Source organism: Engraulis encrasicolus, chromosome 23 (assembly GCF_034702125.1).
Source record: "Engraulis encrasicolus isolate BLACKSEA-1 chromosome 23, IST_EnEncr_1.0, whole genome shotgun sequence".
In the NCBI taxonomy this organism is placed as follows: Eukaryota; Metazoa; Chordata; class Actinopteri; order Clupeiformes; family Engraulidae; genus Engraulis; species Engraulis encrasicolus.
In genome coordinates, this window is record NC_085879.1 from 6601936 (window position 1) to 6620640 (window position 18705).

The following is an 18705-nucleotide window of genomic DNA, read 5'->3' on the forward strand; positions in this document are numbered from 1 at the left end:
GTAAAGAAGCTCGTCTCATAGCCTTCAGATTAAAAGAAGGTTCACTCTTTAAGGCAGTGTTTCCCAACCTTTTTTGTCTCGCGTACCTCCTAAGCCTCTTAGTTGTGCCATGAGTACCCCCTAACTCAAGCTCTATATCAGTTTCTCTATCCTGATGTGATGTGACTACTCCATACACTTGTTATAATAATAACATTTTTTGAAGTAGGCCTACCCCCTGCAGTATGCTCACGTACCCCTTGTGGTAGGCTACACGTACCCCTGGGAAACACTGCCTTGAGGGCTTTAAAAAAAAAAAAAAAAAAAAAAAAAAGGGGGGGGGGGGGCGACGACGACGACACCTGGAGTTGATATAGGGTTGTGCCCAAAAGCTACAAGTTCCTCCTATCCGTGGTGAGGGGCTTGATTTGTTTGTCCAGCCCTGAGAAGCAGCTGTGACGAGGAAAACAGTCTGGTGGTCATTTTCCGGGGGGAATGTGAGAATTCTCATCTCAATGGAGACCGACTGAACGGCGAACCGCATCTCAACCTTGCAAAATAGAAACTGAAAGGCTCCGTGCCTGGAGAGTGAGCCCACAGGACTCTCCAGCTTCTTCAAGTCTTTCAAGTTCCAAACGTCCAGTTGCGCGCAACTATTGTTCACTGAAGAGGTTGGAATCTCCATCGGACGTTTATCAACTTCTAACAAGGTGAGACATCAATCTTTTCTTCCGATAAAAAATAAACATTCAATCATAGGGTGCTTCTGCTACCTCAATGTTTGTTGTTGCTGTCGACTCGCATAGCCCACAGTTGGACCATGTGCGATATTTGACTTCTATTAATAGGCCTAATAAAATGTAAAGTTTATGGAAAATAGCAGCCCCCGCCTACTGAATGTTATTTTATGGTAAAGCTCTAAATTTCGCGTTTCACATTGGATGTCCCAAGACCGTTAGAGATGCCTATTTTATAGTTCGGCTGGTCTCTAGGCTACTCCTACCGACACAGTTGGCACTGTGATGTGCGTAGGTTGCATCAGAATCGCGTTATAGCCTATGGGCCTAAATGGTAGGCTATAGCCTATTGTTTTATCACGCCAATCACATGCCAGCGCAACTTTTGAGTGACAGTAACAGGCAGTGAGAGGCTGCATGTGATTCCGAACTACCCCTCCCCTCCCCTCCCGTGAAGCCTAGTGTGGCTCCCATTTGGCTGCAAAAGAGCAGGGCCACACCAAGAACTGCTTGATAGATAGATTGACTTTGTACCTCCAACTATGCTGCTACTTGACCACTAGACTACAATGGACTATGCTGGACTGCACTGTGTGTGGTACAGCATAGCCTTGACTTATTTTGTATTTTACTATTATCAAGCCTATTGTTATTATGGCTACTATTACTTTCCCATTACATGACATTACATTACACTTGGCTGACGCTTGTATCCAAAGCAACTAACACTTATTTAGGTTCAGGGTATTGGTTACAGGCCCTGGAGCAATGTAGGGTTATGTGCCTTGCTCAAGGGCACTTCAGCCATGGATGAAGGTGCTGACAAGGGTGGGATTTGAACCTGCAACCCTCTGATCTAAAGGCCAGCACTCTAACCACTGAGCCATGGCTGCCCCATAAGCATGGCTTTCCCCTATATGTTTAATGTTCAATGTTCAGTGTTAAATGGTTATTTATTTCTCTATCACTTATTGTTACTGGTTTATCACTGGTCCATTACTGTCACTCGTCACCAATGTTAAATGCTCAGTTATTATTTATTACTTCATCCCTTTACTGTTTTTGTTCCATCACTGTTACTTGTCCTTTCTTGCACTTTGATGCCAGTCGTCTATGTTCTTTCATGGTATAGAGAGAAACGTCATTTCAATTTCCTTGTATGACCTGTGCATATGAAGAAACTGACAATAACAGCTGACTTGACTTGATAAGCTGTCACCTAGCTTGTCTGGCAGCGGACTGTTGCGTTAATGATTTCCAAGTTTTTCATATCCTTTCCGGCCATTTTCGGATGGTCAAGCCTCTATTTGAGGGCTATTGCTCATGTAGGCCTTGACATTTCCTTTTGACCTTTCTAACCCTTGATGGTCATTGTGCAGGTCAGATTGGGGGCAGCTGCCTGCACATGCTTAATATTTAGAACAATAGCAGAGATATTCTATAGAGATATGCCAACATAATAGGTTTCTATGGGCACCTAACGCGACCAGGTTCCGGTCTGCCTAAAGGGGCGTGTCATAATGCTCCTACAATGAATAGAACAGTCCTTAGGTCTGCCTAGGTCTGCCTAAGGGGGGCCACAATAGAACCAGGAAACAATGGGCCAATGGAACCTCTCTCTCTACTCTCTCTGATAATAGTACCAAGTTTTTACTACATGCAAACTTAGATACAGGACATAGGATATAATGGATAGGATGAATTCTGGAAATACACTACTAAAAATATTACACTGTGCACCTTTAAGTGTGCGGAACTGGCAGATGAAGAGAGGTAGACTGTTCCAAAGGGTGAGGTCAGCAACACAAAAAGCTCTGTCACCAGATGTCCGTTGCCTGGAGCTGGGGATGATAAACTGGTCCTTGCCAGAGGGATCTCTGGGATCTTGATTGGGAGTAGAGCAGGAGGAGATCAGAGAGATATTGGGGGAGTAAGAGCATTTAGAGTCCATAGAAAATGTTGATATTAATAAATCACATTATGTATGCCTTCTTTGTGATTGGTTTCCTGTCAGTCTCTAGAACACTGAATGCCCAAGAANTCTCGTATTTTATAAAAGGATTGCCTTGCAGGGCAATTACACTGACTTTCAGTTGTCTGTTTGTTTTCCATCTGAACAGGACAGAGAATCAGACATTCAGCTCTGCTCCAATCCTCCTCAGCTCCGAGATGAACCCGTGCCCTCCCCATCTAGTGTCTCTTTTCCAGCTAAAGAGATTATCAGTGCGACTGGTCGACTACTGCACAACACCAGGTCAGCAAGGAACAAATGGCAAGAGCAACAAATATGGAGAAACCCCCAAAATGGGTAAACTACGTAAGTCACAATCGCTTTTCACAATCGGTTTTCATGAGTGTAAAAATCTGCAACATTTCTCTGCAGGAGATGCAAAGGCCGTGCCTTGATTAGATCGATTAGACCACCCATTCCTGCACTCACTTTTTAAGTCAACTGGTGCATCATTGCCCCATCGAGAGGAAATGCTCAAAATAGATTGTTTCCCATTTTTGCTGAAATTTTAAATGTTGTGGATGGTTTGCCTGGCCAGAGACTCGCATTCAGAAAAGCCAGGCAAGGATTTATTGGAACAAAACATATAACCATGGATAACCAGATAACAGATGTGTCATTAACATGTCAAAGTTATAAACATTTTATAACTGTTATCATTGAGTGACATTTGGTTATGTTAAAGACATCCCAAACAATGTCAACTTTTCATGACCAAAATACTTTTGTGACATAATGTGGACATAAAGTTTTTGACTTGTCCATGATTGTATTATAGACGGTGGGCTAGATTTCGTAGCTCCTTTAGAAAGCGTTCTCACTCTCAAGTGGCAACTTGATTTTTCTAATATGACCTCCTGACAATATGTAAAGCAATAATCTGGCTGTTGCCACGCGGAAAAGTTGCACGTTGATATTAAAAAATAACGAAAATAAAAAAGACTGGGGGTGACGTCACACAATGCACAGTCAATGGGAAGTCTCCGCCCCTCGAAGTTGAAAAGGGAATATTTATCCGCATATCGGGCTTTTTTCATAGGCAGATAATTCACCTAATCATTGAAACAACGTAGGCATTTTATTCCTGACCATTTTCCTGTTACTGGAAAAAATAACACAGCTTGGATTTCTTTACTGACACGTAGTTTTTTGGTGAATTGATCTACCCCCGTCACCTCATTGCTCTATTGCTTTGAGGGAACAGACCTGTCCTCTTTTTGACATTTATCTCTTGTTGCCCAATGATGGTCAGACAGTCGAACACTAACAGCGAAAAAGAGCACTTCTGAAAGTTTGAGAAAAATATTTTTTTTGCATGTACACAACAAGTGAGTCCACTTACCCCCCAACTTGTAACTTTTTGCCATGAAATCTGACGGTTCCGGGTAGCATGCACGCGCTAGCTGTATTCTGCCTCGTTGACTTTGCATTGACGTGACGTCACTCGGTCGGCTAGTTTTTGTTGTCATTTTTATAAATCAATGTGCAAGTTTTGAGGATGGCAACAGCCAAAATATTGATTAATGGGTTGTCAGGGGGTTATATAAGCAAAAATAAAGTTGCCACTCGTTAACACCAACGAACTGACAAGATATGAGACTGGGCCCACCACCTATTATGTCATGTGAATATATGTAGGTGGTGTTTCGGGTCATTAGGTCAGGTCTGGATATATAGCCTTGTCTTGTGGAAATCCACTCCTAAATGAAATTTGAATCTATTTTTGTTGCTAAATACTTGCTAAATAAGTTGTCTTAGTCAAAATGGAATTGCCACCCCCACAATGAAGTCTTGTGTATAATGATAGTGTAAGCGAAAGCACTTTGGGAAACTCCAACTCCCATTGTCATTGTGACACAGCACACAAGTGAACACTGCACACAATGAAATTGCATTTATGCCTCACCCGTGCAAGGGGGCAGCCCTCAGTGGCGCCCCATGGGGAGCAGTGCGGTGGGACGGTACCATGCTAAGGGTACCTCAGTCATGGAGGAGGATGGGGTAGCACTGGCTGATTACTCCCCCCACCTACCTGGCGGGTCGTGAGTCGAACCGGCAACCTCTGGGATGCAAGTTTGACGCCCTAACCGCTCACCCATGACTGCCCCTGTGTAAGTACAGTATATTGCAGTGTGTATAAGTGTCTAAGTTTTTGGAATATTCTTTCTTCTTTTTTAGGGAGGGCAGGAAAAGAATCACAACGTCCTAGGGAGAAAAAAGGCTCCATCTCTGGAGAGGACTTTTCTACGGAGCAGGATCTGACCCGACACCAAAGCATTCACAACAAAGGAAACAAGTCCTACCTCTGTAACCTGTGTGGCAAAGACTATTCAAGGCTAGATAGCCTCAAGTCACATCGGCTCATTCACACTGGAGAGAAGCCTTATCACTGCAAAGATTGTGGCAAGCGTTTTAATCATATCGGAAATCTCAGACTACACCAGCGCATTCACACGGGGGAAAAACCATATAAGTGCAAAGACTGTGGAAAACGCTATTCACAGGCCAGAAATCTTAGACGCCATCAGCATGTTCACACTGCAGAGAAACTCTTTCACTGCAACGACTGTGGCAAAGGGTTCGCGAGGTCAGATGCTCTGAAAGTCCACCAGCGCATTCACACAGGAGAAAAGCTTTATCCCTGCAACCAGTGTGACAAACGTTTTTCAACATCAAACTATCTTCGCGTGCACCAGCGCACTCACACGGGGGAGAAACCTTACCCTTGCAAACACTGTGGTCAACAGTTTGCACAGTACAGCCAAGCCAGACGTCATCTGCTAATTCACACTGGCGAGAAACCACACAAATGCAAACATTGTGGGAAAGATTTCCACAGGGCAGACACTCTCAGAAAACACGAGTACAGAGTACATCTCAGAATACACCAGTGCAAAGCCATAGATTCATTGGAAACAATTACATGCAATACAACTTCATTTAGACAGGACAGTGAAGAGTGGGACAGGAAATGAGTGGGAGAAAGAGATGGAGGAGGATCAGGAAATAACCCGCGTCGGGAATCGAACCCGTGTCGCCAGTGCAGTAGTCCAGTGCCCAACCGACTAAGCCACGGCTGGGCCAATACAGCAACACACCTAATCACTAGAGAGACTAGAGATTAGCTCTCTGCAAACAGTGTGACAGTGTTTTGTTTTTCAGACTCGGACGATTTTACAAGTGTACTCTCACATCATGACAAATTTAACCACTACATCAAGTGTGCCAAAAATATTTGTGGGCAAACAGTCTCAGAGTACACCGGCGGCACATTCACTCAGGAAACTTCTGGCCCTGCTCAGCAGTGTGGGAAAGAGGTTGCACACCTACACAGTCTGAGTATTCACCAGAACCACTGTATACAGAGTAGGAAAAAATGTGGGCAGACGGAGAGACTCAAGAGTCCATCAGGGCATTTACACAGAAGGCCTACCTCTTCAAACAGTGTGGCAAATGCTGAAAAGGACCGACACAGTACATACAGTAGTACATTCCCATTTCCATGTGGTTGCTGTATGGTGGTTATCTTTTGAAGGAGGAAACCAACGCACACCAGAGGTTTCAAGGTGCAGGTAGCGGGTGCAAGATCAATTTTGTAGAAGAAGATACCGCCCACTCTTGTCCATCGTGCTGCAATTTATTAACAAAACAAATAATAAATTGCAGCACGATGGACAAGAGTGTGCGGTATCTTCTTCTACAAAAATGTTGTATGGTGGTTGTCAGAATAGATATTCATCCTGCTGACCAACTTTTTACTGGATTCCAAGGGGATCAGAGCACCAGGCGGTGTCTGTGGCTGCAGCGCTGTGTTAGTTATTTACAAATGTAACATGGTGGTGTTACACAGATTACATTTTTTCGACACTACGCCAGCCTCAGATTACGGTGAGACAGCCCTACCTTTTAACTACATTTCCCACACAAGTTCAGGTCATGACAAAAAGTGATACAGCCGTCATATTCTGGGGGTGAGATGTTTTCAGGATTGTGTGTCATCATCTTGATCGTGAGATACAGTATATCACGAAAGTGAATACACCCCTCACAGTTTTGCAGATTTTTGAGTATATCTTTTCATAGGAAAGCATTACAGAAATTTCACTTTGACACAATGATTAGTGACCTTTTAACAACATATTTAACCGCTTAAATTTCTTGTTCACTCAGAAAAAAACTAAATACAGCCATTAATGTTTGAACATGTACTCACAAAAGTGAGTGCACCCCAGATTAAAATCCGGTAGAGAAGGGGCTGTGTTTCGTCTCGAAATGAAACGAAATGAAAAGGGATGAAAAGGGAGGTCATCAGTGTGCGTTTCAACCTTTCTTTGCATTGAACTTTTACATTTTTTGTCTGCATCTGGCTTAAATAGATTGGTGTGAGATTTGAATGCAATCCTATGGAGAATATCAGGATCTGCTTCAGTAGTCACAGTGCATAATGACATGTATGTTTCTTTTAGGTGTATTTCAGATTGCCAATGTTGACAGCATTCATGCATCCCCAAACCATGTCAGTCCCACTACCATGCTTGGCTATGGAGAGGATACACCTTTTTTGTAAAACTCACTTGTTTACCACCACACATGCTTGACACCATCTAAAGCAAATTTGTTTATCTTGGTCTCAAGAGAGATGAACAGACCAAGGATATGGATCACTGGAACCATGTCGTGTGATCTGAAGAGACCAAGATAAACAAATATACTTTAGATGGTGTCAAGCATGTGTGGTGGTAAACAAGTGAGTTTTACAAAAAAGGTGTATCCTCTCCATAGCCAAGCATGGTAGTGGGACTGACATGGTTTGGGGATGCATGAATGCTGTCAACATTGGCAATCTGAAATACACCTAAAAGAAACATGCATGTCAACATGCACTGTGACTACTGAAGCAGATCTTGATATTCTCCATAGGATTGCATTCAAATCTCACACCAATCTATTTAAGCCAGATGCAGACTCAAAATGTAAAAGTTCAATGCAAAGAAAGGTTGAAACGCACACTGATGACCTCCCTTTTCATTTCGTTTCAATTCGAGACGATTCGAGCCAACACAGCCCCTTCTCTACCGGATTTTAATCTGGGGTGTACTCACTTTTGTGAGTACATGTTCAAACATTAATGGCTGTATTTAGTTTTTTTCTGAGTGAACAAGAAATTTAAGCGGTTAAATATGTTGTTAAAAGGTCACTAATCATTGTGTCAAAGTGAAATTTCTGTAATGCTTTCCTATGAAAAGATATACTCAAAAATCTGCAAAACTGTGAGGGGTGTATTCACTTTCGTGATATACTGTATTGATGAACAGACGAGTGGATACAATAAGTCCACACATGTTTTGAGTTTCGGAATGCTAAAATAAGTGATGCAGAAATATACCCTCTGAAGTAAGTGAAGCACTGAATAAAATAAAGTCTTCTGTATGCCGAGTATAGTGTTTTTCAAACTGCACATTAGTGTTCAAGTGGTTCATATGAGTGTCGATTCTAAAAATGGCTTGTGTTTGTCATTTGACAACAAAAATTGCCTTTTCAGAAGAGAGTACATTGTATTGAAGCATTTTGCAGGAGAAGTGAGGGGTTTTGCCCATTGTGTGTGAGTTTTGGATTTCTGTGTAGAATTTTGAGAATTCTACCCATGGTACTAGGAAGTGTGTGTAAACAATTGAGAATAAACTGTAATATAGGTTGGAATATTTGCCATGCCTGTACTGAGCACATGCTGATGCACATGCAAATTGAAGATGTAATTGGCAAGCCAAGTAATCCCCTTCTGCTGTCACAACAGTCAGACTCATCACAGCCTATGTCAACCTTTTTGACACAGTGAGTCGGAAAACAACATTTATTGCTAACTTTCAACATTCACAGGAAAAGTAAACGCTGTTTGTTAACCGCTCAAGTGAATACTTGAAAACTCTTCCAAGATCTTCTTCTCCAATAAACTTGAAGGTTGACTTGCTCTGCATTGTGTTTAACTGACTTACTTGAAGGCCTAAAAATTAAAAATATCTTGACTTTGTTATTAAAAGGGTCAATCAGGTTACAATGTATTGTAAATAAAAGGGGATTGCAGGAATGATTAAAGAAAATAAAAGAAGCTAGAAGGAAGTAAAAGTAAAAGTTTAAAAGTAAAAGACGAAGTCGAAGTCCCACAGTGTCCCAAGAAAATTATAATGTCTTGAAAACAAATCTGTTTTCCTTCAGTTGACTTAAAGCCACCATTTGGTTTGTGTACAATACATTCCTCCCCATCCTCCTCCAAAACCAATAATTTTGATATTTTGATTCGATAGTTTAAAATTTAACATCTGGCAACACTGCCGGTTGTCTGAACACCTGCTGGAAAACGCTCCCCAGAGAAAGATAGGCCTAATCAGACCATTCACGGATTACGAAGTAATTCAAAATGAATGGCCCGACCTGTCGGGTAGTGATCCTGTGGAGGATGCCATTTTGTTAGAAAGTAGCCTACCCCATTTACCTTCACCTGTTGGGTTCTGTTAGTTAAAAAGTCCAGAATCCATCCCACTACACCACCCGCCTATATCCATCCCACTATATCCACCCCACTATATACACCACCCGCCTCACCTGCAAAGAGATGTCACTCACCCAGCACATAACCTGTTCAGCCTGCTGCCCGCCGGACAGAGCTACAGCACTGCACTGATATTGCACCCCCCCCCATTCACACACAGAAAAGACTATGGAACTGCAATAGGCTAACTCACCTGCCTGAGCCAGGCAATTTGCAACACACCCATCACTCAATGACTTTATTATTAGGCCTACTAAGCCTGTTACTTAGTAGCCTAGTCCTTACACTGTTATTGGTCCTGTCTTGCACTTGCTTTTTGATGTCAGTGTGTCTAGCTCTATGTCTTTGCGTAGAATAGAGATAAACGCAGTTGCATATGAAAAATCTGACAATAAAGCTGACTTGATTTGAAATGTCTATGCCGATGTGCTTTTACTATGAAAACCATAGCCCACCAGACAAACCGGAAGTACAAGATGGAAATTAGTCGTCTTCCGTGCAACATTGTATTATTTTACAGGAGCTCGACTGTTTGGACTGGATGCGATTTTATTGAGATAATTTAGTTACTTTCCGCATTTTGACATTTGTCATGGGTGGATATGGGGTCATGGCGAATGAAGAGTCCCTGGATTACTCCGTGCACGAGGCATGGAACGAAGCGACTAATGTTTACCTTCTTGTCATTTTGGTCAGCTTCGGTCTGCTGATGTACGCGAGAAAGTAAGTCACTTTACAGTTTTATATGTGGGCAAATGTATTTTGCTCATGGCTATTCAAGAGGGGGGAAATGTGCATAATACGTAATCCGATTTTACGAGCCATGGTATGATGTGCATTTCTTCTTTCTGTTTGCTATTCTGTTTGTTTTTTTGCTAACCTGCTAACTAGCTCTCTCCCACGGCTCATAGAAACAAGAGGAAGATTATGCGCATTTTTGCACTACCCCCTACCGCCACCCCAGAACCGAACTTCTACGACAGCTTGCAGAAAGTGAGGTTGCGACAGCAGCTGGAGATGTACTCTTATTGTAAGTAGGCCCAATATTCTGCACTTAACACATTTCGAATGTGACTGGAATTTCTAGTTAACCCAACACTAAAGACTGACCCGAATGCGTATCACATCTCTCCAAACAGCACGGAAATATGAACAAGCTCAGCAGGCTCAAACTGACAGTGTGCAGCTCTCCATGGAGTGAAAACGCAGTGGTGGGCACACATCGGATCGCTTCATCTTGCTGTGTTTCATAGCAGCCAAGCTGTGTACACCAACACTTTTCGGACGCTTAAATGAAAGAGCCTGGAGAATTGCCTCAACAAAATGGACCAGGATATGAAGACAACTCGGAGTGGTGAATTAGTAAACCAAAAGCTACATTTGTGGAAAGTATATGTCTATAGGACTGTTGCGTGTGTGGCATTGGGCAGTTGGCCTTTTTTTTACCATCTATTGGTAGAATTGAATATTCTAATCCACGCATTAATCACCTGCATCAGTCCTAACAGTCTGTGCAGTAACTTTTTTCCCCACAATGTATAGGTGGCGGGGTCAAATGATGTGCATGTGCTGCCCTCTTGTGACAATGAAAGAAGTTGCATCAACATGCCCACATTTTATTATTGTTATTTTATCGCTTAGGCGAATATTCATTGTGATAAAGCCAGCCTCTCAAAGTGAATACCTTGACCAACTCTGGAAATAGGCGATGGTGGAGCTGATAATATTCCCATTCATTGGTCATTACACAACCTAACACAACCAGAAACACTGTTCATACATTTTCCCTTGGCAATAGCACTCTCAGACATGTAATGTTAATTAGAATGGGCCATCACAAAATTACATGTGATCCCAGTAAAATAATTGTTTAACATGGATCATTCCTTTGGGACTGAGCAGATTTTAATTTGGTCTCCACAATCAAGGTTTTCAGCAATGTGAATCTTGCAGTGACTGTATATTAGTCTGACTGGTTTAAGGTGTGAGTGAGTGAGTGAGTGAGATGGCGTGTCTGGTTTGTTGGCCTGGTCTCCTCCTGAGAGCTCATTCTGATGACTGGTAGGCCTACAAAGATAATGATCTGACCTCATTGTGTCTTTCTCCCGAAACCATCCAAAACTGAGACTGACAACCATAAGTAGGAGCCCATGACAGCCAGCCACCACCGGCATCACGGCCAAATTAGACCCATGTTTTACTGGTGACAACTTGCTATGGGAAAAGCTTCTAGTGATGAGCCACATCACTGATATCCTTGCTTACAGGTTCAGTCACTTCAGAAAAGTTGAGTGTGTGTGAATGTGTGAACTTTTTTTTCTTATTGTTGTTTTGTGTCTTCAGACACAGTTGACACAGTTGATTATGAAATACCCACACTATTGTCTCTGTAATAATGTGTTAAATTAAAGTTTTGTTCTGACAATATGCAGAGTGCGTTGTGCATATTAATGTGCCTTGTCTCATCTTTGATCATAATGATTGTGAAATAAGATGCACTATATAAAGTTGATTTTTATTATATTATAGTAACCAAAAGTATTCACTTACCTACCTTGACTCACATATGAATTTAACTGCCATCCGATTCCTAACCCATAGTGTTTAATATGATTTTGGTCCACCTTTTGCAGCTTCAACTTATCTGGAAGGCTGTCCACAAACTTGGGGAGTGTTTTGAAAGGAGATTATGACCATTCTTCCCAAAGCAAATTGGTGAGGTCCCACACTGATGGTTGGTTGAGAAGGCCGGGCTCTCAGTCTGGTCTCTAATTCATCCCAAAGCTGTTCTCTCAGGTTCAGGTTAGGACTCTGTGCAGGCCAGTTTATCCTTACCAGATTATTTTAATCCATGTCTTTATAACCTTGTTTTATGCACTAGTGCACAGTCATGTTGGAAGAGGAAGGGGCCTGCTCCAAACTGTTCCCACAAGGTTGAGAGCTTGGCATTGACCAAAATGTTTTTTTTATCCTGAAGCATTCACACTTCCTCTCACTGTAACCAAGAACCTGAAATGTACAGCATCTTCATAAAATTATTAAATTATAAATTTAGGAAATTAAAGGGAGAGCAGACGATTCGTTTTGAACATGCCTCCCCTAATAATAATAAAATACTAATGGTAATAATAATAATAGTAATAGTATAGATTATGTGAATGAATAGCCTATAACACACCGGTCATTAAAAATGACAATATAATAAAAATAATAATAGTTTTCTTTCTTCATCCGCAATGTTTGAGAGAATTCAAAAAGAAAAACAAGAACAGGAAAGAACCTCAATCAAGTATATGTACTGTATTTTGCTTCCTCAATATCATACTTTTGCGCAGTGGAAAGTTTCCTGTTGTCATTTGGTAATATTGAGCGTGTGAGAGAGGTCATCTGGTGTGTTTTGCAGATTGTGTGTGTGTGTGTGTGTGTGTGTGTGCTTTAGCAGCACTGGAAGAAGGATTAAAGAAAGGTGACACTGCATGGAAGGGGCAGCACAAATACTATTCTTCTAATCTATCATGGAAATGAATAATGCATTAGTCACTTCAGACCGAGTGACACAGCAGCCGAGTGCCAGTCAAATTGGAGTGGACGTCCTCTGAAGGCGGCATTGTGCAGAAATGATTGCTTTGCTCTGCTGTAGTAAAGCAGCCCTTTGATTAAATGCATCACAAGGTGTGTGTGTGTGTGTGTGTGTGTGTGTGTGTGTGTGTGAGGAAAAATGAATCAGGAAAAAGGAAAAGTTTGCATTTGTTCAGATGCCGTAGCAAGAGATCCCATTGTGTTTTGCTGGAGAGACATGAGCTGTTTGCTGACAAGCCACTGTTTGGATGGCTCAATGCCAGCACAGTAGTGCGGCTCCAGGCTGCTGAGGCCTTCTTTGGCATTGGGACCCCGCAGTTGGCATCGCCCTGGCTTGCACGTGCTGCCCGAACAGAAGCATCTCTTCAGTCGCACGTGGATGAACCCACCTTCAACCCCAAATCCCCCAAAGCCTCTGAAAAGTAACATTTCACCTCACTGTTACTGTTTTCAGGCCAGAATGGTGATGGTGCACCTTCACACTTCCCGAAATAAAGCGCTTACCTGCGTAACATCTGTGTTCACACAGGACTCTGTACTTTCCCGCATGTGATGTGTTACCTGGAGGTAGACTACCTGCTGCTGATGTTCACGTTAGGCTTGATCAGGCCGACAGAGAACAGTGCCGGTGCCCGCAACTAATCTTGAATCAGCCAGGGTGTTCATGCCGCAAGACTGAGCATTTAGGAACAGCAAAAATATTAGTTTGTGATATGAACCAAAATATACCTGTTTTTTTCTCTGAGCTGTGACGACAATGTGGACATCCACAGGTTCATCCTAATACATGGTCACATGCGGTGTGAACATCCAGCCGGTTCGAGACTGGGTCCGGGAAACGGTCACCGCGTACAGTTCTCGAGAGCATTTTCAGTAGTAGACATGGCTGCTATTAATCACTCTCCTGCATACAACACATACTGTATATGCCACTGGAGCAGGCATAGAATCCAACTACGGTGTCCTGTGAGGTCAAATAAAAAGAATCAATATTAGTAGGCCTATCCACACTGTACACTCACCGGAGGTACACCTCTCTAGTGCTGGGTTAGACGCCCTTTTGCCTTCAGAACTGCCTTAACTGCCTAGAACAATTCGGGTAGGCTGTGGCATTCCAATAAATATAAATCGGTACTAGGTTGCCCAAATTGTGCTAAGAAAATATCCTTAAGCCATTATTTCACCAGCCTGAAATGTTGTAAGGCAGGGTCGATCAGAGTGTTGCAGTAGATATCAAGACTCATCAGACCAGGCAACCCATCTGCCTCAAGATTTGATGTGCTGTACAGAGATCCTCTTATGCATACTTCGGTTGTAACGAGTAGTTATTTGACGCCTTTGTATCAGCTCAAACCAGTCAGGCCATTCTCCTCTATCCTCTGCCAACAACAAGGCATTTTTGACCACAGAATCGCCACTCACTGTATATATTTTTTTCTTTTTTGGAACATTCCTTGTAAACCATAGAGATGGTTGTGTATGAATACCCCATGGACCTTTTTTTCTGAAATTCTCAAATCAAGCCCTTTTGGCACCAAAAGCCAAGCAATATTCAAAGGCATGTGAATAAGCTGTCTTCCCCATTCTGATGCTCGGTTTGAACTGCATCAGATCATCTCGACCATGTCATGAATTGCCACCATGTCATTGGCTGATTAGAAATTTGCGCCAATGAACCGTTGAAAAGGTGTACCTATTAAAGTATCTGGTGAGTGTATAACCCCCGTAACACAAAGGGAAGGGGGCGGGGGTGCTCTGTGTTGCAAAATGAATTAGAGGGTGCAGTTTGTTTCCCTGACAGGGTCACTGCCCTTGTCTTCACCCCTTCGCTCTCAACAAGATTATGAACAGAGGTGTCAAAAGTAAAATGAAGAGTAAAATCATGGTGTAAGTACAACAGTAGCACATGATAATACATGGCTGTTACAGTACATCCGGAAAGTATTCACAGCGCTTCACTTTTTCCACATTTTATTACATTACGGCCTTTTCCCAAATTGTGTTAAATTAATCTCTGTCCTCAAAATGCAACATAAATACCACATTATGACCATGGGAAAAAAGAGTTCTGCTCTGGAAGGAAACTGTGTTTCTATTTTAAACTTTTACTTTGACACCTCTGATTATAAAATATGAATCAATTAGAGTACACATAGCGTGCTGCAACACACCATGCATCATGAAATGTCACCAACATTGCAAAACACACAACCCGTTCAAAAAAGCATGCCCTTTCATATTTGTGTTGTGCACTGCAGAGGTGTAACTTCACACCACTGCCCCTAATTAGAGCACACGTGTCACAATTAATCTAATTATCACATAATTCATTCACTCATTACAGTCATTGCTTAATATTTAACCACTGGAATCCCATTGAGATCCAATATTCATGAACACATTAATCAATACTTTAGCGTAAGTCAATTGCTTAATTAACAATGACTTAATGAGCTCATTAAGGACGCTTTTTCCTCCCCGAGAGTTCTTTTGGGTTCACTCACGATGTACCGACAGAAACAAGAGGAGGGCAAATATTCACTATAGCTCTATGCCAAAAAACTAACATGAGTTCTGCTGAAAAGAATGGGGTATTTTTAATTCTAAAGGATATGGGCGTAGAACAGTGGTTCTTAACAGGCATAGTCTTGGGAACCACAATTATCCAACGTGATTACGTTGTGACCCCTATTTTTGTCGGAATGTTCAAATAATTATTAAAGATGTAACCATGCATTTGATATTACTGGTATGTATCAATATATACACGTATGCAGACATACGTACAACATGTCTATAAACTAGTGAAGAATATTAACCATGTTTCTTTCTCTCTGGGTCATTTCACGTGAAATCAGACACTTTGGGACCCGACCGACCCGGATTTCAATCATACTTGGTGTGCCTTTTCAGTAGCAAGGTAGCACCCCAGAACTGCATTGGTTTGAATCTGACACTAATATTAAGGGAGAAACAGACTAGGAAAGGTTCACATGTGAGGGTAGGACACTATACATTCAGCCTTGAATATATCAGTCAGTGTTAGTCACAAAAAGATGCCTGTGGTGTTGTTTGAAAGCTCTTTTCTGGCTCTACATATTACACAATCACCTTGGAATACAACTACTCTCAGAATATGAATTATGATAAATTGAAAAATTAAAAATTGAATATCTAAAAAAACTCATATTTTAAAATGGCCAGTTCCTTGTCCAAACGTAGCCGGCAATGTCATGAGCAGCACCTAAAATGCTGGTGTTCGGTTTGTTATTCATTTCAGAGAGAATTTGACTCACAAATATGGCATCATACAGACCACTTACTAATAATATGGTAGCTAATACCATAGTAGCATCACATGACAAAACAAAAACAAAACAAAAATGGTCAGTGTCCATGGTCCCAGGTTTCAGAAACTAAGGCAGATGTCCATTTATACATACCAAATGATGATATGTGAATGTTTGAACATTCCTTCTCTGTGTACCTGTGCCATCTTCCCTTTACCGTACTTTAAAGAGATAATCATTGGCTACACTCTCATTTTGTACTCTACCAGTGCATTTGAAGCAGCAGCTGTGTCTTTTGTAGATAATGTATAAGTACGTCCCGTTGCAGTTACAGGTTCCACTACCAGAAGCACATCCTGATGATCCATGACAGTCTATCTGGTCTGAAGGGAAAAGTGAAGGATGGAGATGGCCCATGAGGATGCAGGACGTTCAGTTTCACCTCTCCAGTGCTCGGCATACATTCCTCAGCACATGCTAGCCACCAGTTGCCATCATATACAGCTACAACATACCCTTTGATGCTTGAAAATGTAACACATTCCTTTACTGAGCTCACTCTTTCAACTCTGCCTTCTCTGAATGCTCAAAATGGCCTAACTTCCACTGTGTCCATTGACAATGGGCAGAAGCTGTGTAGTTTGAGTACCTGGAATAGTTCTTGCAGATTCAAACCTTTTCAACAGGTTCTCAGCTTCATGATGGTACATCTCTGTTGTGGCAAACTGGCAATGGATGTTCTTGACATTATCCTTGACAAATTCAAACAGTTGGTATGGCGTTATAATTTAATTGTCAATAGGACGTTGCAGACTTGCTCGTGCAGCAAGCCATTTAACTGTCCCTCCAACGCCATCACATGGACCTTTGCCATGTGATGTGGCAAAAAAGTGCCACTCTGCAGGTATGTGAAAATCTGCCTCGTGGTGGCACAAATTTGTTGTAATTTTAAGGTTCTTATATTGTGCAGGAAGTCTGCAACGTCCTATTGACAATTAAATTGTAACGCCATACCAACTGTTTGAATTTGTCAAGGATAATGTCAAGAACATCCATTGCCAGTTTGCCACAACAGATACCTGTATGTACCATCATGAAGCTGAGAACTTGTTGAAAAGGTTTGAATCTGCAAGAACTATTCCAGGTACTCAAAAACTACACAGCTTCTGCCCATTGTCAATGGACACAGTGGAAGTTAGGCCATTTTGAGCATTCAGAGAAGGCAGAGTTGAAAGAGTGAGCTCAGTAAAGGAATGTGTTACATTTTCAAGCATCAAAGGGTATGTTGTAGCTGTATATGATGGCAACTGGTGGCTAGCATATGCTGAGGAATGTATGCCGAGCACTGGAGAGGTGAAACTGAACTTCCTGCATCCTCATGGGCCATCTCCATCCTTCACTTTTCCCTTCAGACCAGATAGACTTGTCATGGATCATCAGGATGTGCTTCTGGTAGTGGAACCTGTAACTGCAACGGGACGTACTTATACATTATCTACAAAAGACACAGCTGTTGCTTCAAATGCACTGGTAGAGTACAAAATGAGAGTGTAGCCATTGATTATCTCTTTAAAGTACGGTAAAGGGAAGATGGCACAGGTACACAGAGAAGGAATGTTCAAACATTCACATATCATCATTTGGTATGTATAAATGGACATCTGCCTTAGTTTCTGAAACCTGGGACCATGGACACTGACCATTTTTGTTTTGTTTTTGTTTTGTCATGTGATGCTACTATGGTATTACCATATTATTAGTAAGTGGTCTGTATGATGCCATATTTGTGAGTCAAATTCTCTCTGAAATGAATAACAAACCGAACACCAGCATTTTAGGTGCTGCTCATGACATTGCCGGCTACGTTTGGACAAGGAACTGGCCATTTTAAAATATGAGTTTTTTAGATATTCAATTTTTAATTTTTCAATTTATCATAATTCATATTCTGAGAGTAGTTGTATTCCAAGGTGATTGTGTAATATGTAGAGCCAGAAAAGAGCTTTCAAACAACACCACGGGCATCTTTTTGTGACTAACACTGACTGATATATTCAAGGCTGAATGTACAGTGTCCTACCCTCACATGTGAACCTTTCCTAGTCTGTTTCTCCCTTAATATTAGTGTCAGATTCAAACCAATGCAGTTCTGGGGTGCTACCTTGCTACTGAAAAGGCACACCAAGTATGATCGAAATCCGGGTCGGTCGGGTCCCAAAGTGTCTGATTTCACGTGAAATGACCCCTCTTTGACATCAGTCATTTCTTGAACACTGCATCAATTTTGTGACTGACAATAAAAGGGTGAATTAGCAGAGACAGTTTACATCGAGACGGGACAGTCGCCGCCATCTTGTTGACGGTTTCGGTGTGTTATTTCGTGATTAGTGAAACCAGATTTGAGATTCAATGGGAAAAATTAATGGGGAAACTGAGTATAGGACGGGAGGGAACCCAGCGGTTGTGAAAACCATATGGTTGAAACCACCGTGAAAAACTGATCAATCTAGACTACTTGGTTGTGTCATACGAGTCAAAATAAAGCTTTTTAAGCCACTTTTC

The 18705-nt window shown here is 41.8% G+C and overlaps 1 protein-coding gene and 1 long non-coding RNA gene across 2 annotated transcripts; both read left to right on the top strand.

The window, feature by feature from the left end:
• The first annotated feature begins 510 nt into the window (after positions 1–510).
• Positions 511–5096, top strand: LOC134440230 (uncharacterized). The gene is made up of 3 exons (XR_010032931.1): positions 511–689; positions 2837–3033; positions 4906–5096. It is a non-coding gene; the product is annotated as an uncharacterized LOC134440230 (long non-coding RNA).
• Positions 5097–9731: 4635 nt separating this feature from the next.
• Positions 9732–11701, top strand: smim19 (small integral membrane protein 19). Its single transcript, XM_063190257.1, has 3 exons — positions 9732–9997; positions 10186–10304; positions 10414–11701. Exons 1-3 carry the CDS (start codon positions 9867–9869, stop codon positions 10473–10475), a joined length of 312 nt encoding a protein of 103 aa, XP_063046327.1. The 5' UTR covers positions 9732–9866; the 3' UTR covers positions 10476–11701.
• The last annotated feature ends 7004 nt before the right edge of the window (positions 11702–18705 follow it).

Excerpts from the sequence above, each read along its gene's own strand:
- smim19 (XM_063190257.1), top strand. The coding sequence starts at position 9,867 with ATGGGTGGATATGGGGTCATGGCGAATGAAGAGTCCCTGGATTACTCC. Across the intron at positions 9,998-10,185 it reads CTGCTGATGTACGCGAGAAA|AAACAAGAGGAAGATTATGC; the intron begins GTAAGTCACTTT and ends CACGGCTCATAG. Across the intron at positions 10,305-10,413 it reads GCTGGAGATGTACTCTTATT|CACGGAAATATGAACAAGCT; the intron begins GTAAGTAGGCCC and ends CTCTCCAAACAG.